This window comes from Pseudophryne corroboree, chromosome 8 (assembly GCF_028390025.1).
Source record: "Pseudophryne corroboree isolate aPseCor3 chromosome 8, aPseCor3.hap2, whole genome shotgun sequence".
NCBI classification, from domain to species: Eukaryota; Metazoa; Chordata; class Amphibia; order Anura; family Myobatrachidae; genus Pseudophryne; species Pseudophryne corroboree.
In genome coordinates this window covers 35283312-35308402 of record NC_086451.1, presented here as the reverse complement: position 1 = coordinate 35308402, position 25091 = coordinate 35283312, and the positions used below count along the sequence as shown (strand labels likewise).

Below are 25091 nucleotides of genomic sequence, written 5' to 3'. Positions count from 1 at the left end.
TTTACTTTTTCATACTTAACGATCCACGCGGACTACAATTGGGAATAGTAACCTGTGCCGAGCGCAGCGGTAGCAGAGCCAGACGCCTTGCCTGAAGCATGGCCAGCGAACACGGTGCACTAATTGGGGTTCCCGGTCACTGTACGGAGAAGACTACACCAAAAAAAAACTACAAAACTCATGTCGACCTTTTGACCTGTCAACCTAGAACATGTCAACCTTGAAAACCTGTCGACCTACTTACTGTTGACCTATAGTGGTCGACCTAGACACAGTCGATCCTATGATCCACACCCGTCCGAAGACTGATCCATACTCTGGGGTCTATTCATGAGCAGTGAAACGTGTGGAGAAGTGAGCCAGTGAAGAAGTTGCCCATGGCAACCAATCAGCATTGAAGTAACATTTATAATTTGCATACTATACAATTGTACGGAGCAGCTGATTGGTTGCCATGGGCAACTTCTCCACAGGTTCACTTCTCCACTGTTTTCACTGCTTCATGAATAGACCCCTCTATATCCCCTGTATTTGGCGTCGGTATGCTGACCGCCAGGAAGGCAACTACATCCCTCATCTACCATATACTTTCCTAAAATTGGTGATTTCTGGCCTTAATGCTGGAACATACACAGTATTCATGAAGCAAATGAAACCTATTGCTAATTAGAGCCATGAATTCCCCTCAGGGGATGCGAGAGAGGCAGAGGCTAGCTAACATGGAGACACTTATGTTCCCTCTCTCAGTAACTAATTCTCCAGACAGGTTCTGTACGATAACTGTTTTTCCTGAGGTATCATGTTGTGCTATAGACTGACCTTAGACTATAATGGCGGGAACCCATGTGTTTGATGCTTGGCTGTCTGACGTGGGTTCCCATTAATCGGTATGTATTATGTGATTACACAGGGACAGGCGCATAGTTGCCAATATTCTAAAGTAGTTCCCAGGGAGACTCCGCTACTGCTCTGGTGCATCTAATCAGGTCTGGGGCAAGATGGTCTCTGTAAACTGCGGACCACTGCAATTACCATTACAGCTCTGGTGCATCTATTCAGGTCTGGGGCAAGATGGTCTCTGCCAGCTATGGAGCACTGCAATCACCATTACAGCTCTTATGCATCTAATCAGGTCTGGGGCAAGATGGTCTCTGCCAGCTGTGGAGCACTGCAATCACCATTACAGCTCTTATGCATCTAATCAGGTCTGGGGCAAGACGGTCTCTGCAAACCGCGGAGCACTGCAATCACCGATACAGCTTTGGTGCATCTAATCAGGTCTGGGGCAAGACGGTGTCTGCAATCACCATGTTTTCGAAACATGACTATAACACTTTTAAATAAATATTAACTTATACAACCAAAGGAATAATAATAATAATTATAATAATAATAATGCGTGGCTTGCATTGCTTCAGACACTCAGGAAAAGAAGAATTGCATTACGCAGTGGGGTCAGTAATACACAAATAGGGACTTTTCAAGGAACGAAATGTCCTGGGACAAATAATTAAAACCCTGAACTGTCCCTGGTAACTATAGAGACAATTGGCAGCTATGCAGGTCGTGTCCCATCCTCTAAAGCAGTTCCTCCAGCTTCTAGTATTCCCAGGTCCTGACAAGACAGCTTCACTGGGGCCTATTCAGTAACTTTTGCACTGAACAGCCACACCCAATCAGCAATCGGCTTTCATGTGTCTAGAGCAAGGCAGACAATGAAAGCAAGTCTCTGGTTGTGTGGTTGGCCTGGATGTTGCAGTGTGAGTGAATGATCCCTAGTGTCTCATCTTGCTCTGTCAGTCATTTGGACCCGCAGAACTGTGGAGAGACCACTTTCATTATAGCTCTGGGTTTTGAGGAACCAAAGACAAAGGGGTATATTTACTAAGGTGTGGGTTTTTAGAAGTGGAGATGTTGCCCATAGCAACCATTCAAATTCTTGCTAATATCTTCTAGACAGTGCTAGATAAATATAAGCAGAATGATTGGTTGCTATGGGCAACATCCCCACTTCTAAAAACCCGCACCGTAGTAAATATACCCCAAAATGTCTGACTGGTTTCTTCATTGCTTTAGTGATGGGGAAATTGACTAATACTGTTTCTCCATTCCTAGTGTGTCTTCCTCCCTCTTATTTCTTCTAATCCTTCATCTAAAACCAACTAACACTCAATTCTTCTTCTTCATGTCTCTTCTCTGCATTGTTGGTTCGCTGAGCCACTTAATTAGATTCTCTCCGGCCTCTCATTCCTCTGTCCTGACTGACGGGCGTGTGTATCAAAGCTTAGAGAGAGAAAAAGTGGACGGAGATAAAGTACCAGACAATCAGTTCCTTACTGTCATTTTTCAATCACAGCCTGTAACATGTCAGTTAGGAGCTGATTGTTTGGTACTTTGGGGGGGGGGGGGGGGGATTCAATTGCCGGCCCGGCCGCTCGATTCCCACAAAAGTGCTCACTTTTCTGCAAGATTCTTCTGCTGCAAAGTGCGGCAGGTGCTGTACAGATTCGGCCAGGCGAACAATTCGCCAATTGAATTCCCCCCCCTTTATCTCTCTCTCCACTTTATCACTCTCCATGATTTGATACATATCCCCCTCTCTATTATTGTCCGGTTTTCTTACCCCAATCTCTGTCGCCTGTATCCCAGCCTTCTACACTGCGGCTCCGCTGACCTCTGCGGGGATCCTGCCGGTCATGCAGTCTCTGTGCCCTGATGGTCAAAGAGATGAGTTTGGTTTCCTGCAGTACACGAACTCCACGTAAGTAGTGTCCGCCCCGTGACATTTTTACCCCTTCCCCATGGTGGCTGGTGCGCAGGCAGCTTAGATCAGACCCCTGTCCTGTGAATGTATATTTACAAAATTTATTGCTGCCAGATGTATTGATCAGTAAAACTAGCCTACAAAAGAAATAATTTCAAGTCCATTCAGGAGATGACCTGAGCTGCACCATCTTGCCAATATAGCCCCGGCTGATCTGGAAATACTTACAGTTGCCTACTGCATGTTACCATATTTCAGTACAGTGTGGCCCGCTGATTTTAAACAAAGAGTCCGGTCTGCAACAATATACAGTGCAGAATCTGTTTACATATAACAAAGTTATAGCAAAACAAAGCAATAAAGTGATGGGCTACGTATATCTGTTCTGGGGTTTATTGGTCCTATAAAGGACAGGTTCTTCACCTCTATATCTATGTCTACTTATCCCTCCTGTGACATTTACTGTACCACATTGCTCTTCTGTACCATCTTTCTGTTGTTTTCAGCCATGTCTTTATATGAGTTGGGTTGTTTGTTTTCATTGCTGTTGAATATGGCACCGAGCGGCTTTATATCTAGCAGATAGCGCCACGGAGCTGTATCTTGTCCCAGGACAATAAGAACCAACAACGCTACATGATGCTATAAACACCTGGCTGAAAACAAAAGAAACCAGAAGATAAAGACGTTTATTAAGTTCAGTTTGACAAAGGCGCAGACAAGACCATGAAAGATAGTCTTCTGAAGGTGGATGTTTAAGGTGTTTGATGTAGGTTAAGTTGAGTGTTCTGTGCCTCTCTCATACCGCTGTGCAGGGTCACCCAGCTGCTGGAGAGGCTCACAGAGGTGGTGGAGAACAGCAACCTATTTGATACAGACAGACCGGGCCTGGAGGATGATCTGGAATCTCTGAGGCACCACCTGGAATCACTGAGCAGTGACCACAGCTCCCTGGAGGATCACTTTCACCGACAGCCAGGTACGGGGACAGACAGCACCTTGGGGGGGCTTCCGCTTGCCCAGCAGAGCTACGTGTACAGACAGGCATATGTGGTGACAGGCTTCGGCTACTCCAAAAACACGAATGTCATTAGTTAATACAATTAGATTCTTACATTGTGACCGGTATGGCTGTTTTATAGGGCTATCGTCTTTCCCTCCACCCCACCCGCACACACATCCAGTGGACACAAGCCCAACTTAATTACAGGAATATAAATGGCACAGTAGATAACACTTATAGGGCCTACACACTGGCCGATTTGTTTGAAAGATATCAACGATCTCGTTCATAAATGATCGAGAACTCGTTCATATCTTTCAGTGTGGAGGCTCCAGCGATGAACGATGCGCGGCCCCGCGCTCGTTCATCGCTGGTCCCCCGTCGGCTGTGCATGCAGGCCAATATGGACGATCTCGTCCATATTTGCCTGCACTTCAATGGAGCCACGTGACGGGGGGAGTGAAGAAACTTCACTCCCCCCGTCACTGCCGACCCGCCACCGGGTCGCTCGTCGGCCGTATCCACCGTCGGGCAGCTCGGCGGCGGATCGGCCAGTGTGTAGGGCCCTTAAGAGTCTGATGGTGAGCTGAACGTACGCGCGTGTGTCGCCCCTGTTTTGTAGGAGTGACAGGCCCAGGGTCTGCGCCATCGGATGCAGACTTCCAGGACTTAGGGGTCCGGGTCCTGTAGCCAGTTTGTGTAAGCTTCAGCTTACGCTTCCCTGCGCCTGTGCAATTCCTTACAATTCTAAATCAGGCCCCATAGCCGCCCAGTTCTGTATTAGGCCCAATATGTTTCATTGCAGTGTGGCTATTACTGAACAGGCAGTTCACACTTGATGCACATTAGCAGACAATGGATGTTTGCTGATTAATTAGGTGGGAGCACGCGTCTGATTAACAACACTACAGGCGAGATGCTTTATGAGAAGTGCTGGCGGTCCCTCAGAAACGCCTCTGCTGAATTACACAGCGTGTTTACCGATATACTCTCCTGGGAGAGATCCCACGCTATACCCAGCGACAGTCATGGGTGGACGGAGTATTCCTGGTGCTTGCAGGTCTTATATTATTATGGAAGGTCTTGATTAATTAATATTAGGAGGATTTAAATTTGCACATGGTTTAATCACTGTATAATCTTGTAACTACCAACATTCCTTGCTCTGGCAGTCCCCGTCCTGGATAATAGATAATGTATGTCTCATCCATGGGAGTTGTGTTGTACAAATTGGGAATACACAATACAACAGTAATTAAATGACACTGGGTGGTAACAGACAGATAGGGGCGGATTCTGAGTCTGTATCTGCGTCTTATGCCGCTGTTGCGTCTGCTCTTCCCTGGGATACAGCTGCACCTACAAATGTGCAAGGACTGAGACACCCACTTTGAGCCTCTTTAGATGTTTCTGCCTGATGCATCTGTAGATATAGACGACGCACCATCGATTCTTCTGGTTCCATGCTCAGTGCCAATATTCCATCCGAGTGCGGCCTACAATGTGAGCGATCGTCGGCCCGATGTGTCAAACCTGACAACACAACTGGGTGGGCGTTTACCTGTTTCCGCCCAGTTGGGATGCACGTCACTGGCGGGCCCTGCAGCAAATGTACGTGCGGTCGACTGACCACCCATACACACAGCGTGATGCACCGCTGTATCTGCAGATAGTTCGGCTGTGCTGCAGGGCTGATGCGATATGTCTGAACGACGGTGTTCACAGAAATATCGGGGGGTGAACACCCGCTGATGATCCCGCGATATATTGGCAGCTCAATTGAAAGGCCAATATATTGTCCAGTATGTACCCTGCTTTATGGTGCGCACACACTAGGCCGATATCGGCACAATATGCCGTATTGGCGTGACAAATCGTACATATTGCCTAGTGTGTACTCACTGTTGCACGCTCCCACAGGTCGCATGCAGAGTCTTCTGGTCGGCCTGCTGTACGGCCAACCGGTAGATATCGCCTGCGACCCATTGCATATTAATGTAGAACGTAACAGTGATCGTTCCATCCTTCATTAAATCTTCCTGGTGTGTTGGCCAATCGTGCATGGTCCAGGACGAAGGGAATTAGTCCCGACCATATTAGACACATGCATCCAATATCAGCGTGTACGACTTGAAACCAGGCCCATAGCGAGGTAAGAGGGTCCTGCTCACAAGTTTTCAATCTTCCAATGGCATATAAAACATTATAACATTAAAAACCAATGCTAGTAGGTAATTTTATTCACCGGCCTTCATTCTCCGTGTTTCCCTGGCACAGGCTTTACACTGGATTCTGTGGTGAAAAACCAGACAAGTTTCCGGGAATTCCTCCGCTCCAACCTCTCTCTGCCCGGTAATGTTGTGGATTTACTGGCCGGGTCCAGCATCAATTTGCAGGAGGTACGTATAGCGTTTATGCACCCGGGATATAGGTGGTCATTCCGGGTTGTTCGCTCGCTAGCAGTTTTTAGCAGCCGTGCAAACGCTATGCCGCCTCCCACTGGGAGTGTATTTTAGCTTAGCAGAAGTGCGAACGAAAGGATCGCAGAGCGGCGGCAAAGTTTTTTTTGTGCAGTTTTAGAGTAGCTCAATACCAACTCAGCGCTTGCGATGACTTCAGACTGTTCAGTTCCTGTTTTGACGGCACAAACACACCCTGCGTTCGCCCAGCCACGCCTGCGTTTTTCCTGGCACACCTGCGTTTTTTCGAACACTCCCTGAAAACGGTCAGTTGACACCCAGAAATCCCACTTCATATCATTCACTCTGCGGCCAGCAGTGCGACTGAAAAGCTTCGCTAGACCCTGTGTGAAACTATTTATTCGTTGTAATAGTAGGTCGCGCGTGCGCATTGCGCCGCATACGCATGCGCAGAAGTGCCGTTTTTTTGCCTCATCGCTGCACAGCGAACGAATGCAGCTAGCAATCAACTCGGAATGACCACCATAGGGAGATGCATGCTGCAGAACAGCCCAACACTCTCCAGTCTTCTAGAGAATGAACGGATATCAGGCTATAGAAAGTTCTGGTCTTCTAGCCTCTTATTGCTATTCTCTGTGAATAATCTGAGATTTTGTTTCTGAGGCGCTGGGAATATAAATAGTTTATAGTACAATAAAGGAAGAGAATGCTGCAATTGTCCTGATATACTCTCCCTTGTCCTGATATACTCTCCCTTGTCCTGATATACTCTCCCTTGTCCTGATATATTCTCCCTACTCTCATAGTGTAACACAGAAAATGCTCAGTGGGGTTTGTGTCTGTGTCAGAACAATCAATGTGTGCTACTTACTCTGCATTGCAACGTCTTGTATATTTTCAGGTCTACCATCTGCTCTTCAGCTCCGCCTACCTGCCTAGCGAAGACCTACTGGCCCGCAGCCCCAGGGACGCTGCTAGGTCAACGGGCGGACAAATCCTCAATTTACATGTGCGTGTCTGAGCAGTAAATGGCGCCCTCCACTCTGGGTTTAGTGATTAAAAACTAGTCTTAAATTTAAGCGAACTGCTTCTAGTAGTAGGACCACACTGTTTCTTTACGGTACTTACTGGTATTTGTAGTTCCTCCAGCAAACATATGCAAATTCTTCCAGATTAGGGAGGCCAATCCCGGGCCGTTTTATTAATCACAGGACTCTGAATTGAACAACGGTCAATCTCAGGATACCCGTGATTGGCTAGGGGGAAAAAAAACAAAAAACAACCCTCGGGTCCGGATGTTGTCGGGCGCCGTAGGTAGGTGGTGGGTCCGGCTGTCGTCGGGCGCCGGGTCCGGCTGGTGGTGAGTCTGGGCAGAGGGTACGGGCATTCCGAACAGAGGCGTGGCTTGTGCTGTGCTGCGCAGCATGCCCTGTAACACCACGTCGCAGTGTGCACAGCCGGGGGCAGGGGGAGCCAGGCAGCATCTGAGTCGTATGCTGCGACGGCTCAGACGCTGCCGAGCTTTAAAAAAAAAAAAAAGCACTGGCCCGAATCCTGTGATTGGAAGCTCAAATCCCGGGATTCAATCCCAGCCAATTTTAGGCCAAATTCCCGATCCTGGGTTTGGCCACCCTATTCCAGATTAGGAAATTTCTGACAGCCTGTGTGTCACAAGAGCTTTAGTGGGGATCAGTATGATTTACCGGCAGCCGGTACCCTGACCGCCGGGCTCTCGACAGACGCCAAATGAACTGCATCCCCTTTAGTGGGCTTGCACATATCCGGCAGCATGCCTGGAGAACTAGATTATTACCACCACTTCCAAGGAAAGCAATGAGGGGGTTGTTCAGAGTTGTTAGCAAACCAAAAAAGCACAGATGTAACATGTGCAGAGAGAGTTAGATTTGGGTGGGTTATATTGTTTCTGTGCAGGGTAAATACTGGCTGCTTCATTTTTACACTGCAAGTTAGATTACAGTTTGAACACACCCCACCCAAATCTAACTCTCTCTGCACGTTACATCTGCCCCACCTGCAGTGCAGCATGTTTTTGCCCATGAGTGTGCTTTTTTGGTTTGCTAACAGCTCTCAATAAACCCCTGAGTATCTTCAGGTCCTGTACTGTACATATATGTTTTGTCACTAAACAAAAATCCTGATAACTCAGTCTGTGAAATCACTAGCAGCTTCCAGCATCGATAAGGCCTTAGGCTGGGTACGCACTATGCGATATATCGTTTGTGCAGTCAACAAACCGGTGTATCGGTAGTGTATCAGCCCCTGCATATAGCTAACAGGTCTGTGAATGACTTTTATTCACCATGCAGCACGGCCGATGCCAGTATATCACCGATATATCCGTACATCTTACTGTGAGTACAGGCGACCCACTGATCCATTATGCTAGCCGCAGGAACTGGCGACAGTGACATCACAACTGAGCGGGCAAATTTAAATGCTCGCCAAGTTGTGATGTCTTGCCAGATATATCGAGCGGGCCGATTGGTAAAGGTGTATAGCTTTATCAAATCGGTCTCGCAGTCGGCCAAGTGTGTAGCCAACCGTAGGCCCTTTGTGTATCCATCCTCTATGTACAGTGGTGACAATCCATTTTCAGGAGAATCCCAGAGATCTGGGTATTATGAACTAGTTACATTATTAAGGGATGAGGCTGTATTCTCAGTCCACACAAAAATGGCTGCCACAATGGAACGCCGGTAATATTGCGATTTCATTACTTACCATTTGCTATGTTTGCGCCGTGTGTATGCACACAATGGGGAAATTGTAGCAAACCTTATAAAGAGGACACGTGGAGGTGTTGCTCATAGCAACCAATCAGATTCTAGCTAGCATTTATCAAGTAAAGTCTGCAAAATGATAGCTAGAAGCTGATTAGTTTGCAGTGGGTAACTTCTCCATCTGTTGCTACATCTCCCCCAATATATAATATGCATTAGGTTGGAATGTGACTTCGGCTATCATGTCCTAGGGTAACATATTCGATAAATGGAAATCTTTGCACGAAGGGTTGATCCATAAAGCTCTGAGGGATCCCTTGAAATCTGGACACAGGCTGGCTCTACTCCGGCTCCTAACGCTTGCCCTTGGCCTTGCGGTGCCCAATGCATCTTCTGAAACCTATGACCCTCAGGCCATGGTGAAAGAGCTGGAGGTATGGACCACTTTCGACCATTAATTGTGCCACACATGTCTGCGATGCCCCGTGCTTGATCCCTATGTCCTCCTTCTTCCCGTCAGGAGATTCTCTTCACTCCGACGGCGCTGGAGTCCGTGACCTGTGAGGGCAGTATGGACAAGCTGGGGAACATCCTTGGGGTCTCTGAGGCCAAGTGGTCCCTGTTGACCACCTACAAGAACATTGTATGTGATGGGAGTGAGCCGAAACGTATGGAACGTTTTCAAGAGCTGTCAGAAGAACTACGGGAGCAGGTGGACGTACACAAGACTGTCAGCCGTGTAAGTGACCACCTTACACCCGCTTCTGTGCTGCACCCCATCTTTGTACTTTCACCATTGTAATCAACCCTGAACCCAGCTATGATATGGCACTTCACTCCATATGGGTATATTTACCATAAATGTAATAGTTGGGAGGTTACTCTACCTTTATACGCTTACTTTAGTAGGGGCCACTATTCTTTCCACCTGTGTTCATTGTAAGTGGCACCAACCATTGTATTACCTATGATTATGTTCTTAATGGACAATTGATATGTCTCAGCTACGCCTGGATGAGGTGAACACCACAGAAACCCAACATAGACTGCACTCTCTCCTGGAAGACCTGCTTCAAGTTGAGAAAATCCTAAAGGACGTGGACATCCTCTCAGCCCTGGCCAAGCTGCTGCCCAAGGGAGCCTGTGCCAGCAAGACCAGCCCTACACCCACCAACTCCACCAGCTGGAACTTCAACTCCAGCAACAGCTCCAACTCCACAGCAGACGGGGAAGAGGGCAAGGTCCAGGAGAGCGAAGAGGAGAACCCGCGCAGCCAGTTCTCAGCCTTTGTTCAGCTCTGGGCTGGCCTGCAGCCCATCCTCTGCGGCATCAACCGGTGAGTGCCAATGTGTGCATACTAATTGTAGAGTTCCCCCCAGACACCATCAGTAGTTCCATCATCAGCAATCTTAATATTAATTTCTCTGTTATGGGAAAACATGAAGATATAACAGACTGCCTTGAGTTTGACTTCTAATTGTCTTGGCTTGCTTTTCTACTGCATACCAGGCTTCATTCTATTACTGCAGTTACATGCCTGGGGGCGGACAATATTTTGTTAGGGTGATGGTCTTAATATACCCCCACCACCTGTGTGCTGTATAGCAGGATACTAGCTGTATTCTGCAATATCTGGCCTGATATCTCTGGGTATGTAACCCCCGGGATTAAATCAATCAAAATTGATTGGATCATTAATTTACACGTCAATAAATGCATTCAGAAGATTGCCACTAACGACCCTCTGTGGTCATCCACTGCGCGAATTAGGAGACTGACAGATGACAGAGGGAATCCGTCTGCCTGGCCAAATCGTAAACGGCTGGATCATGTCTAATGTAGACACGTGTATTCATATTTGCCTCTAGCTAAGTCTTTACGTATTAATGTTACCAGCTGTCCATCGATATGCCTCCTCATAACTAGCATAACTGCTGGGGTTCATTCAGAAGATATAATGATCTGTTACTGGGGCTACATGGAGTTGGGGTAGATCCTATCCACATAAAAGTAGGGGTCCCATGCCTAGAATCATCCTACACTATTTAAATATCAGATAGTATTATTCCATATTTACAGCTATGTCAGATTTTTTTTTTAAAGATAAATGGCTGTGGGAAAATTTTCAAAACTGACCCCCAAAATTTTACTTGTGTCTTCCAGAACCATTGAGCCGGAAGCCCTGAAGCAGGGGAACATGAGCTCCTTGGGTTTTACCAACAAAGAACAGAGGAACTTGGGGCTCCTTGTGCACCTTATGACCAGCAATCCCAAAATCCTCTACTCTCCCGTGGGGACGGAAGTGGACCTGGTCATCCGCAAGGTGAGTTCAATATTACAGGGTGCATTTGTGATGGTTTAGGATCTTGTATTGAAGACTCATGCCATTCCATAGAGGAGAGGTTCTCAAATGTGTTCCTCAAGGCACCCCAATGGTCCAGGTTTTAGGCATATCCATAAATAAGCACAGATGGTTCAATCAAACTGCTGAGGTCATAATTAAGTCACCTGTGGCCAAGCATGGGTAAACTTAAAACCTGGACCGTTGGGGCCTTGAGGACTGCGTTGGAGAATCTCTGCCATAGAGGATATTAGGAAAGGTATAGACTTAGGGGGTAATTCCAAGTTGATCGCAGCAGGATTTTTGTTAGCAATTGGGCAAAACCATGTGCACTGCGGGGGAGGCAGATATAACATGTGCAGAGAGAGTTAGATTTGTGTGGGGTGTGTTCAATCTGCAATCTAATTTGCAGTGTAAAAATAAAGCAGCCAGTATTTACCCTGCACAGAAATAAAATAACCCACCCAAATCTAATTCTCTCTGCACATGTTATATCTGCCTCCCCTGCAGTGCACATGGTTTTGCCCAATTGCTATCAAAAATCCTGCTGCGATCAACTTGGAATTACCCCCTTAGCTTTTCTCTTCTGGTTACATACTTTGTATGTAATTCCAATAAGGGGAGCTGCAGCGCCACCTTTTGAAAGATTGGTCTAACTGCATTTAGGGTAGATAAAAGGACGCAGCTTTAAGTAAAAAAAAATGTCAATGCTTTTAGTTCTCTTTTGCATTACAGTGATATGAAATCAGAATTCTGAATTGGAATATTCAGATCTAGGAATAAATTAATTTCTCTAACGTCCTAAGTGGATGCTGGGGACTCCGTAAGGACCATGGGGAATAGCGGCTCCGCAGGAGACTGGGCACAACTAAGAAAGCTTTAGGACTAACTGGTGTGCACTGGTTCCTCCCACTATGACCCTCCTCCAGACCTCAGTTAGATTTCTGTGCCCGGCTGAGCTGGATGCACACTAGGGGCTCTCCTGAGCTCCTAGAGAGAAAGTATATTTTAGGTTTTTTATTTTACAGTGAGATCTGCTGGCAACAGACTCACTGCAGCGAGGGACTAAGGGGAGAAGAAGCGAACCTACCTAACTGGTGGTAGCTTGGGCTACTTAGGCTACTGGACACCATTAGCTCCAGAGGGATCGACCGCATGGAACCGGCCATTGATGTTCGGTCCCAGAGCCGCGCAGCCGCCCCCCTTACAGAGCCAGAAGCAAGAAGAGTCCGGAAAATCGGCGGCAGAAGACATCAGTCTTCACCAAGGTAGCGCACAGCACTGCAGCTGTGCGCCATTGCTCCTCATACACACTTCACACTCCGGTCACTGAGGGTGCAGGGCGCTGGGGGGGGGGGGCGCCCTGAGCAGCAATAAAAACACCTTGGCTGGCAAATATATCACAATATATAGCCCCAGAGGCTATATATGTGATAAATACCCCTGCCAGAATCCATAAAAAAGCGGGAGAAAAGTCTGCGAAAAAGGGGCGGAGCTATCTCCCTCAGCACACTGGCGCCATTTTCTCTTCACAGTGCAGCTGGAAGACAGCTCCCCAGGCTCTCCCCTGTAGTTTTCAGGCTCAAAGGGTTAAAAAGAGAGGGGGGCACTAAATTTAGGCGCAATATTGTTTATACAAGCAGCTATTGGGGGAAAAATCACTCAGTTATAGTGTTAATCCCTGCATTATATAGCGCTCTGGTGTGTGCTGGCATACTCTCTCTCTGTCTCCCCAAAGGACTTTGTGGGGTCCTGTCCTCAGTCAGAGCATTCCCTGTGTGTGTGCTGTGTGTCGGTACGGCTGTGTCGACATGTGGGATGAGGAAGGTTACATGGAGGTGGAGCAGAGGCCGATAAATGGGATGTCGTCCCCTGTGGAGCCGACACCAGAGTGGATGGATAGGTGGAAGGTATTAACCGACAATGTCAACTCCTTACAAGGCTGGATGACGTAAAACAGCTGTGGGACAGCCAGCTTCTCAGCCCACGCCTGCCCAGGCGTCTCAAAGGCCATCAGGGGCTCAAAAAAGCGCCCGTTACCTCAGATGGCATACACAGATGTCGACACGGAGTCTGACTCCAGTGTCGACGAGGTTGAGACATATACACAATCCACTAGGAACATCCGTTACATGATCTCGGCAATGAAAAATGTGTTACGCATTTCTGACATGAACCCAATTACCAAATAAAAGGGGTTTTATTTTTGGGGAGAAAAAGCAGCCAGTGTTTTGTTCCCCCATCAGATGAATGAATGAAGTGTGTAAAATAGCGTGGGTTCCCCCAATAAGAAACTGGTAATTTCTAAAAAGTTACTGATGGCGTACCCTTTCCCGCCAGAGGATAGGTCACATTGGGAGATATCCCTTAGGGTGGATAAGGCGCTCACACGTTTGTCAAAAAAGGTGGCACTGCCGTCTTAGGATACGGCCACCTTGAAGGAGCCTGCTGATAAAAAGCAGGAGGCTATCCTGAAGTCTGTATATACACACTCAGGTTATATACTGAGACCTGCAATTGCCTCAGCATAAATAGTGCTACTGCAGTGTGGTCTGATACCCTGTCAGATAATATTTATACTCTAAGACAAGGATAATAGTTTGCTAACATAGAGCATATTAAAGACGTCGTCTTATATATAAAGGATGCACAGAGGGATATTTGCCGGCTGGCATCCAGAATTAATGCAATGTCCATTCTGCCAGGAGGGTATTAGAAACCCGGCAGTGGACAGGTGATGCTGCCTATAAAAGGCACATGGAGATTCTGCCTTATAAGGGTGAGGAATTGTTTGGGGATGGTCTCTGGGACCTCGTATCCACAGCAACAGCTGGGAAGAAAATTTTTTACCTCAGGTTTCCTCACAGCCTAAGAAAGCACTGTATTTTCAGGTACAGTCCTTTCGGCTTCAGAATAGCAAGCGGGTCAAAGGCGCTACCTTTCTGCACAGAGACAAGGGAAGAAGGAAAAAGCTGCACCAGCAGCCAGTTCCCAGGATCAAAAATCTTCCCCCGCTTCCTCTGAGTCCACCGCATGACGTTGGGGCTCCACAGGTGGAGACAGGTGCGGTAGGGGCGCGTCTCGGGAACTTCAGGGACCAGTGGGCTTGCCCACAGGTGGATCCCTAGGTTCTGCAAATAGTATCACAGGGATACAGGCTGGAGTTCGAGGCGACTCCCCCTCGCCGTTACCTCACATCAGCCTTGCCTGCTGCCCTCGGAGAAAGGTAGTACTGGCGGCAATTCACAAGCTGTACTTCCAGCAGGTGAAATCAAGGTACCCCTCCTTCAACAAGGCCGGGGTTACTATTCCAAAATGTTGTGGTACCGAAACCAGACGGTTCGGTGAGACCCATTCTAAAATTGAAATCCTTGAACACTTATATACGAAGGTTCAAGTTCAAAATGGAATCGCTCAGGGCGATTATTGCAAGCCTGGAGAATTTCATGGTATCACTGGACATCAAGGATGCTTACCTGCATGTCCCTATTTACCCTCTTCACCAGGAGTACCTCAAAATTGTGGTACAGGATTGTCATTACCAATTCCAGACGTTGCCGTTGGTCGGTCCCCGGCACAGAGGTATTTACCAAGGTAATGGCCGAAGTAATTATCCCGTACTTGGACGATCTCCTTATAAAGGCGAGGTCCAGGGAGCAGTTGTTCGGCGGAGTAGCACTATCTCGGGAAGTGCTACAACAGCACGGCTGGATTCTGAATATTCCAAAGTCGCAGCTGGTTCCTATGACGCGTCTACTGTTCCTGGGTATGGTTCTGGACACAGAACAGGATAAAAAGGGTTTCTCCCGGAGGAGAAGTCCAAGGAGTTGTCGTCTCTAGACAGAGACCTCCTAATACGTATACAGGTGTCGGTGCATCAATGCACGCGAGCCCTGGGAAGGATGGTAGCTTCTTACGAAGAAATTCCATTCGCCAGGTCCCATGCAAGGATTTTCCAGTGGGATCTGTTGGACAAGTGGTCCTGGTCGCATCTTCAGATGCATCGGCGGATAACCCTGTCTCCAAGGGCCAGGGTGTCGCTGTTGTGGTGGCTGCAGAGTGCTCATCTTCTAGGGGGCCGCAGATTCGGCATACAGGACTGGGTCCTGGTGACCACGGATGCCAGCCTTCAAGGCTGGGGGGCAGTCACACAGGGAAGAAACTTCCAAGGCTATGGAAAAGTCAGGAGACTTCCCTACACATAAATATTCTGGAACTAAGGGCCATTTACAATGCCCTAAGTCAGGCTAGACCCCTGCTTCAACACCGGCCGGTGCTGATCCAGTCAGACAACATCACGGCGGTCGCTCATGTAAACCGACAGGGCGGCACAAGAAGCAGGATGGCGATGGCAGAAGCCACAAGGATTCTCCGATGGGCGGAAAATCATGTGTTAGCACTGTCAGCAGTGTTCATTCCCAGAGTGGACAACTGAGAAGCAGACTTTCTCAGAAGACACGACCTCCACCCGGGAGAGTGGGGACTTCATCCAGAAGTTTTCCAAATGATAGTACACCGTTGGGAAAGGCCACAGGTGGACATGATGGCGTCCCGCCTCAACAAAAAGCTACAAAGATATTGCGCCAGGTCAAGGGACCCTCAGGCGATAGCTGTGGACGCTCTGGTAACACCGTGGGTGTACCAGTCGGTGTAGGTGTTCCCTTCTCTGCCTCTCTTACCCAGGGTAATGAGAATAATAAGAAGGAGAGGAGTAAGAACTATACTCATTGTTCCGGGTTGGCCAAGAAGAGCTTGGTAACCAGAACTCCAAGAAATGATCTCAGAGGACCCATGGCCTCTGCCGCTCAGACAGGACCTGCTGCAGCAGGGGGCCTGTCTGTTCCAAGACGTACCGCGGCTGCGTTTGACGGCATGGCGGTTGAACGCCAGATCCTGAAGGAAAAGGGCATTCCGGAGGAAGTTATCCTTACGCTATTTAAAGCTAGGAAAGAAGTGAACGCAAACCATTATCACTGCATATGGTGGAAATATGTTGCGTGCTGTGAGGCCAGGAAGGCCCCAAAGGAGAAATTTCAGCTAGGTCGATTTCTGCACTTCCTACAGTCAGAAGTGACTATGGGCCTAAAATTGGGTTCCATGAAGGTCCAGATTTCGGCTCTATCGATTTTCTTCCAAAATAGAACTGGCTTCACTGCCTGAAGTTCGGACTTTTGTTAAGGGAGTGCTGCATAGTCAGCCCCCGTTTGTGCCTCCAGTGGCACCGTGGGATCTCAACGTAGTGTTGGATTTCCTGAAGTCGCATTGAGTTGAGCCACTTAAATCCGTGGAGCTACAATACCTCACGTGGAAAGTGGTCATGCTGTGGGCCTTGGCGTCGGCCAGGCGTGTATCAGAATTGGCGGTTTTGTCATGCAAAAGCCCTTATCTGTATTTTATATGGATAAGGCGGAATTGAGGACTCGTTCCCAATTCCTTCCTAAGGTGGTATCAGTTTTTCATGTGAACCAACCTATTGTGGTGCCTGCGGCTATTTGGGACTTGGAGGATTCCAAGTTTTCTGGACGTAGTCAGGGCCCTGAAAAATATATGTTTCCAGGATGGCTGGAGTCAGAAAGACTGACTCGCTATTTATCCTGTATGCACCCAACAAGCTGGGTGCTCCTGCTTCTAAGCAGACTATTTCTCGCTGGATCTGTAGCACGATTCAACTTGCACATTCTGCGGCTGGACTGCCGCACCCTAAATCTGTAAAAGCCCATTCCACGAGGAAAGTGGGCTCTTCTTGGGCGGCTGCCCGAGGGGTCTCGGCTTTACAAATTTGCCGAGCTGTTACTTGGTCGGGGTCAAACACTCTTGCAAGAGTCTACAAGTTTGATACCCTGGCTGAGGAGGACCTAGAGTTTGCTCATTCGGTGCTGCAGAGTCATCCGCACTCTCCCGCCCGTTTGGGAGCTTTGGTATAATCCCCATGGTCCTTACGGAGTCCCCAGTATCCACTTAGGACGTTAGAGAAAATAAGATTTTACTCACCGGTAAATCTATTTCTCGTAGTCCGTAGTGGATGCTGGGCGCCCATCCCAAGTGCGGATTGTCTGCAATACTTGTATATAGTTATTGCCTAACTAAAGGGTTATTGTTGAGCCATCTGTTGAGAGGCTCAGTTGTTATCATGCTGTTAACTGGGTATAGTATCACGAGTTATACGGTGTGATTGGTGTGGCTGGTATGAGTCTTACCCGGGATTCAAAATCCTTCCTTATTGTGTCAGCTCTTCCGGGCACAGTATCCTAACTGAGGTCTGGAGGAGGGTCATAGTGGGAGGAGCCAGTGCACACCAGTTAGTCCTAAAGCTTTCTTAGTTGTGCCCAGTCTCCTGCGGAGCCGCTATTCCCCATGGTCCTTACGGAGTCCCCAGCATCCACTACGGACTACGAGAAATAGATTTACCGGTGAGTAAAATCTTATTTTTAATTTAAATTAATAAACACTTTAACCCCTTGGAAACTAGGGGCTTCTATAGTGTGTAGATCAGGGTTACTCTATAATTAAGGGCCCGGCATATAGATCTTAGTCAGCTTTAATACTGTGTTTGGTAACGTCTCCATCTGCATAACAGGCAAATGAGACGTTTGCGTTTGTGGGGAATGTGACGCAGTACGCCAAGATGTGGATGAACATCTCTTCAGAGCTCCGCAGTTTGCTGGAGGATGGAATATTGCAGCAGCGCATTCAGTGGCTGCAACAGGTGGGTGAAACGCAATGAGATCTCATTGGCTGTGTCAGTGCTTTACAGTACTTGATTCACATACTCTTATGCATCAGGTTCATTGTAGCCCTTCAGACAACGCTATGTACAATACATATGGCGGACCCACCCCTACCCAGGGGTTCATAATTAGTCCCACCTTGCAAAGGTTAATTTATCGCCACATCGTAAAGCAGACTTGGCTAATATATGTCTGTGAGCTAATTATGTACAAAGTAGAGGCTTAACCACATTGGAGAGGCAGAATCATTCCTTGTTACAGTGGGGGTCATTCCGACCCGTTCGCACGCATTGGTTTGTCGCTGTGGTGCGAACGGGTTTGGAATGCGCACGCGCGGCGGCCACACTGCGCACACGCGTCATTGCCCGGTGACAGGGGTCGCCGGGTTACGTCGCGGACAACGAAGAAAGATTGACAGAAAGAAGGCGTTCCTGGGCGTCACCTGACCGTTGCCTGCCGTTTTCGGGGAGTGGTGAAGAAAACACAGGCGTGTCCAGGAGAACGGAGGGCGGATGTCTGACATCAAAGCCGGTCCCAGCATCGCAGAGATCGTCACACAGGGTAAGTATGTCCAGTATTTAGCTTAGCAGGGTTGCACAAGCGATCGCAGCCCTGCTAAGCTAAAATACACTCCCCCATAGGCGTGGACTATTGATCGCAGCAGCAGCTAAAAGTTGCTGGCTGCGATCAACTTGGAATGACCACCTGGTATTTCTGAGATTTGGTTGCATTTTCCCGGTAAATGTGACTAACGCGTTTCACATGCCTCTGACACTCATCTCCTGTCAGTTCAGATCTCACCCTGTCTGATCACTTTTCTTGCAGTTTACTAGTGATCTTCAGAAACACCCGGAGCTGCTGAACAGCTCAGACAGCGAGCTCCTCCGCCGTGCGCTCAGTTCCAACTTCACCGCCCTCAACGCCAGCACTCTGCTACAGCAGCTGGACACCATTGATAACGCAGCTTGCGGATGGACGCGTTTCATGTCTAAGGTAAGGGAGCGTGTCCAGGATATGCGTTTCGCTTTTCTGCCTGTGGCATAGGATAACCAGCTTTCTCTCCCCACATAGGTGAGCGTAGACATTTTTAAAGGCTTCCCCAATGAGGACAGTATTGTCAACTACACCCTGAACCAGGCATATCAGGACAACGTTACAGTCTTTGCAAGTGAGTTGTATAGATGACTATGGCTACGAGGAAAGGCTACAGAGATTAGTCCTATTGTCCAGTGTTTTGTGATGTCTGCTTTGTCCTATCCGTGTCATTTCCAACCCTGCGATTCCTTATTGATCGCCAAACTTAGCCACCTTCTCGTCTCAACTTTTAGGCGTGATCTTCCAGACTCAACCAGACGGCTCCCTCCCTCCGCACGTCATGTACAAGATCCGGCAAAATTCCAGCTTCACAGAAAAGACTAATGAGATCCGTCGGGCCTACTGGAGACCCGGACCCAACACTGGCGGCCGCTTCTATTTCCTGTATGGCTTTGTGTGGATACAAGGTTATTACAGTGCTTTCCGTAGACCTCCTGTTACTTTAGGTTATAGCAGCAACAACCACCGATGGTGGTAGCCCGTTGAGCTGTAGACGTTTGTGTTGGATGTTTACATCAGCCTAAATTATTACCAGTAGCGCTAACATATTACACTGAGCTTTACACTTCAATAATTCACATTATTCCCTTTCACTATGGAGTTTACAGTCTCATTTCTCAACTGAGTGCTTGGAGTGTGGGAGGAAACTGGAGCACCGGGAATAAACCCACGCAGACACCGGGAGATGGGGAGAAAATAAGTAATCAGTTGTCATTCTCTTTACAGATATGATGGAGAGAGCCATAATAAATACAGTTGTGGGGCGTGATGTGGTAGAGCCGGGGAACTATGTGCAGATGTTTCCTTATCCATGTTACACGCGTGATGAGTAAGTGTGACACTACATGACAATGCTAGATCTGCAGGCATGCTACAAAATCAGTTTGTAGTACCCTGCCGTTATGGGGGCAAATTCACACCTAATCGGTGCTGTTCGTGTTCGTACAGCAGCTATCAGGCCTGAACTGCGCCGGCGCCGCACTGCGGCGCCGGCGCATGGCAGACAGCCGACGGCTGTCTTAGCCCTGCAATCGCCTCTGCCTGATTGACAGGCAAAAGTGGTCGCTGTGCGGGAGGGTGCGGGCCCTGTCCTTTAGGGGGTGCAGTCCGGGCAACGCAGGCATGTCCGGACCATTGGGGGGGGGGGGGGGGCCGCGGCGGCTGCGTGACGTCACACGCAGCCGCTGCGACCCGGTCTGTGACGGGTAGCTCACTGCCAGCGCGCAGGAGCTGCGCTGGCTGGGAGCTACTCATCCAGTACAAAAGCATCGCTGCTGTGCGATGCTTTTGTACCTGGGCGGAGGAGGTTGCCCTGACGTGCGGGGCGGACTAGCCCTGTGCTGGGCGTCCCCCCGCATGTCAGGGAAGCTGATCGTAGTTGTGCTAAATTTAGCACGTCTACTATCAGGTCTGAATCACCCCCATTGTGCGAATGCAGAACATACTGTAGGTGCTTGGACAAGCTCATAAAGTTACATAGCTCCTGACATGACTGCTACTGATCTCTGCTTATCTCCGTGAAATGTTTGCATTCAGTTTCTCTTTGCCCATTTGTGAGAAATATTGGGGAAGATGACTCAAACCTTGGAGATGAAGCAACAACCAACCAGCTCCTAGCTGTTATTTTTCAAACACAGTGGGGTCTATTTACTAAGCCTCGTGTGGAGATAAAGTACCAGCCAACAAGCTCGTAACTGTCATTTTTCAAACCAAGCTTGTGACATGGCAGTTAAAAGCATTGGCTGGTACTTCATCTCCGTCCACTTTATTTCCACACTAGGCTTTGTAAATAGACCCCCACAGCCGGTAACGTGGCAGTTAGGAGGTGACTGGTTGGTCGGTCTGCCAACAGCCCGTGCACTTGCTGCAGGGGCTAATGTCCGAGCTGGGTGGGCAAGTTCAAATGCCCGCCCAGCTGGATGATAGGGACTGACACATGGAGGGGCCGATTGGTGACTGTGTATACTTGCATGTATTGACTGCTCTGTTGGCACGATGGCGGGTCCGCCGACTTGTTGCTTCGGTGTGTACCCGGCTTTACAGTTATTGGCGTCCGTGATAGAAGATGTTGCCCAGAATCTGACACACAAACGTTGCTTATGTGAAAGGGAAATGTAAAAGAAATATGTGTGTTGCCACAGCTTCCTGTTTGTCATCGAGCACATGATGCCGCTGTGTATGGTCATCTCGTGGGTGTATTCCGTGGCCATGATGATCCAGCACATCGTGGCGGAGAAGGAACATCGGCTGAAGGAGGTATTCAGAGAGCGTGGTGGGATATGGCGAGGTTCACATAGACCATCTCAGTTTCTTTATTAGTATCGTGGCTGCACTGCTCTAAAACATGGGGGATAATATCCCCAAAATTACTGGATTTAAAATTAAACATTTTTTCAAAATGTGCACCAACCTCTTCTTATTTTCCTGCTCGGTTTCCAGGTGATGAAGATGATGGGTCTGAACAATGCTGTACACTGGGTGGCCTGGTTCATTACTGGCTTTGTCCAGCTCTCTATCTCTGTGACTGCTCTAACCGGAATCCTGAAGTATGGTCAGGTCCTCATGCACAGCAACGTTTTCATCATCTGGCTGTTCCTCTCCATCTACGCTGTGGCCACCATCATGTTCTGGTGAGGAGAGAGTAGGTGATGGTTGGGGGCTTATCATTGGGTCTCCAGTCAGTTCTTTAGCTCACTGACTCTCATGGAAGCGGCTAGGTGTGAGGTCTAAGGCCACATCAATATCACTATGACCAATGGATGTCAGTCCTGGACCTATACTTTAGACTATGAGCCAGATGTGAGCTCCTATATAATACCCTTTACATTAAACAGTTCTGAAACACCAGGCTGATTCAGTAGGAATCCTTGCGTCCGAGAAGTAGTGTCCCTTTTAGAGCAGTCACATACTGTAGACCCATTAATCTCAGCAACAGATATGATTATTGCTTGTATCCTGTTTACTGCTGTTGAGACTGCCCTCCAGAGTATATGTCATTGAGGTTGCCACCAGCTGAGGACTGATCTTCTTATTACCTTACTAGTAATAGTGATCTGGTCATTGACCGGTGGTGAGTAGAAGTGTAGTGACCTTACCTGAGATCTTCTGTATATATTATGTAGTTTGTTATGTAGGGGTCATTTTGAACTAAATTGCTACAAGGATCATACTTTGCAGGTAAAGTGCATTGGGGGAAGGGCAACCTATAAAGTGCCACATGTGGTGGAAACATTTAGCTGCAGCGGGATGGTGGCATCCTTAGTCAACACTGCATATAGTATATATGACTGCATATAGTGACTGCATGAACGCTGTGTCCTTCCACACTTTGTATTGTATTACAATTGATCCAGATAGGGAACACATGTAAACACATCCTAAACAGTCTTCACTACAAATAAGTATGTGTATACATGTGTATACACCCACTGACCACGTTCTTCACCTTCCCGCAGCTTTCTGGTCTCTGTACTCTACTCCAAAGCTAAGCTGGCCTCTGCCTGTGGAGGTATCATCTACTTCCTGAGCTATGTCCCCTACATGTACGTGGCCATCAGGGAGGAAGTGGCCCACGATAAGATCACCGCCTTTGAGAAGTGCATTGCTGTGAGTAATATCTCCTCTCCTCTGTCTATCTCACACCCCACATCTCATATGGATACTTAGGGCACCAAACGCCTGGCTGGCATATAAACATAAACTACCATGTTCACCAAAGAGGAGACACCCGCTCCTCACCCTGGTCTCTGCATCATTCTTAAAGTTACCCATCATGTCACTCTACTGCAGGTCCACTGACCATGCACTCAAGGTGGCTTCCAGTTAAGAGGTATATGTAATACATAAGATTTCTATTTAAAGATCAAACAGTCTTCTCCTGGCAAGTGACCCAAAGTAGAAGACAAAAATGAATTGAATTTGTCAGCAGATCACTGAACACCGTTGACTGTTGTGTCCTATCCATTTACCATATACTGTGTCTACAGTTTGCTACTATACTCTGACTGTCCTCTCGCTGTAGTATTGTTCTCTATGTCGACTGTCTGCTACCATTCTATAACGGTCTTGTCCTCTCCCCATACAGTCACTTATGTCTACAACAGCCTTTGGTCTCGGCTCCAAGTACTTTGCGCTGTACGAGGTGGCTGGAGTAGGGATCCAATGGAAAACATTCAGCCAGTCTCCAGTGGAAGGAGATGACTTTAACCTCATGTTGTCTATGATGATGCTGATCATAGACGCAGTCGTCTATGGCATTCTGACCTGGTACATTGAAGCCGTTCACCCAGGTAAGTGACGAGAGCCCTATGTGTCTGCCATATTCCTGTTCTGCAGCTGGTAATATCCCATCTCTGTGTTATCCTATGGAGCCTTTTCTCAATTTTCTCGGAAAACCTCTTCGGAATAAGGCTCCACAAAATTTCTTATGACCAGAGTTTTCATCTGGATTTACAAGGGCCTCACTTATTCTTTTTGCGTCACTCCAACCATAACCAGTTCTCTGCACATGATGGACTCGTCCTTGTCAGAATATACTAGGATAGGATACATAGGTAATTGGAAAACTCCCTTGTGTTCTAGGCATGTATGGTCTCCCCCGACCCTGGTACTTCCCATTCCAGAGATCCTATTGGCTTGGAAGTGGTCGTATAGAAAGTTGGGAATGGTCTTGGCCTTGGTCCCGTCCATCTCGTCTTAGCATCATGGAGGAAGACCAAGCATGTGCTATGGAGAGCCGCCTACTAGGTAAATCTGTTCCAGAGTAGTCCTCAGCTAAACATCTAATTACACACAAACACATATATTGTTTACATATTGGGGGTCATTCCGAGTTGATCGCTAGTTGCCGTTGTTCGCAGCGATCAGGCTAAAAATTGGCATTTCTGCGCATGCACCACATTGCGCACGCACGACGTACGGGTACAAAGGCCTTTGTGGTTTTGCACAGGTTCTAGCGACGTTTTCATTCGCACTGGTGGCCACAAGAAGATTGACAGGAAAGGGGCGTTTCTGGGTGGTAACTGACCGTTTTCAAGGTGTGCTTAGAAAAACGCAGGAGTGCCAGGGAAAACGCAGGCGTGGCTGGGCGGGTGTGTGATGTCAAAAGCCAACCCTCCAACGTTCATCGCACGTGAAGAGTAAGTTCAGGGCTGGTCTTGTTTTGCACAAAATGTTTTTGCAGGCGCTCTGCTGCACAGGCGTTCGCACTTCTGCAAAGCGAAAGTACACTCCACAGTGGGCGGCGACAGTGCGTTTGCATGGCTGCTAAAAACTGCTAACGAGCGAACAACTCGGAATGACCCCCATTATACTAACTATTCCCCTTTGAATTTCTCAGAGGAGACACGTGGTATTGAGGAGGAACCTAGTCACCTACCATTAGTTGTGTGTATTGACAAGCTCACCAAAATCTACAAGACTGGCAAGAAACTGGCACTGAACAAGCTGAGTCTAAATTTACATGAGAACCAGGTGGTGTCTTTCTTAGGACATAATGGAGCAGGCAAAACCACCACCATGTAAGTCTGGATGATCCTCTCTGCATTCAAGGAGGAGAGCAGAAGAGAGAGTCTCATAATGCTCTTACCCTAACAGGTCTATCTTGACTGGGCTCTTCCCCCCAACCTCTGGTTCGGCTACCATATATGGGCATGACATCCGAACGGAGATGAACGAGATCAGGAAAAGCATGGGAATGTGTCCTCAGCACAATGTGCTCTTTGACAAGCTGACGGTTGAAGAGCATTTGTGGTTCTACTCCCGCCTGAAGGGGATGGCTGAGGAGGCAATACGCAAGGAAATGGACAAGTATGAACTGAGAGATGGTGATTGTGGGTGTGTTAGAATTGTTTACTGGATATGTTGGGTCTTTTATTGGATGAGGATGGTGGATCTTCAGATGGTCAGAAATTGTTGACTGGAGGATGAGCTGACCATGGTTCAGGAAACAAACTGCAGATGGTCAAAGTTGGTTGGCTGGGGAATGGGTTTGTCCATGC

General features: G+C 48.0%; 1 protein-coding gene across 1 annotated transcript in view; it reads left to right on the top strand.

Moving 5' to 3' along the window:
• Positions 1 to 25091, top strand: part of ABCA2 (ATP binding cassette subfamily A member 2) — a 120778-nt gene that overhangs the window by 70576 nt on the left and 25111 nt on the right. Inside the window, exons 3-22 of the mRNA XM_063936251.1 lie at positions 2650 to 2761; positions 3580 to 3743; positions 6045 to 6166; positions 7089 to 7196; positions 9180 to 9362; positions 9449 to 9667; positions 9933 to 10264; positions 11092 to 11251; positions 17847 to 17975; positions 18823 to 18990; positions 19069 to 19165; positions 19326 to 19499; positions 19819 to 19921; positions 21234 to 21348; positions 21532 to 21722; positions 22548 to 22698; positions 23177 to 23381; positions 23674 to 23838; positions 24431 to 24611; positions 24688 to 24900. Of these exons, the coding sequence (XP_063792321.1) occupies positions 2650 to 2761; positions 3580 to 3743; positions 6045 to 6166; positions 7089 to 7196; positions 9180 to 9362; positions 9449 to 9667; positions 9933 to 10264; positions 11092 to 11251; positions 17847 to 17975; positions 18823 to 18990; positions 19069 to 19165; positions 19326 to 19499; positions 19819 to 19921; positions 21234 to 21348; positions 21532 to 21722; positions 22548 to 22698; positions 23177 to 23381; positions 23674 to 23838; positions 24431 to 24611; positions 24688 to 24900 (3292 nt within the window). The remainder of the gene's footprint in view (positions 1 to 2649; positions 2762 to 3579; positions 3744 to 6044; positions 6167 to 7088; positions 7197 to 9179; positions 9363 to 9448; positions 9668 to 9932; positions 10265 to 11091; positions 11252 to 17846; positions 17976 to 18822; positions 18991 to 19068; positions 19166 to 19325; positions 19500 to 19818; positions 19922 to 21233; positions 21349 to 21531; positions 21723 to 22547; positions 22699 to 23176; positions 23382 to 23673; positions 23839 to 24430; positions 24612 to 24687; positions 24901 to 25091) is intronic.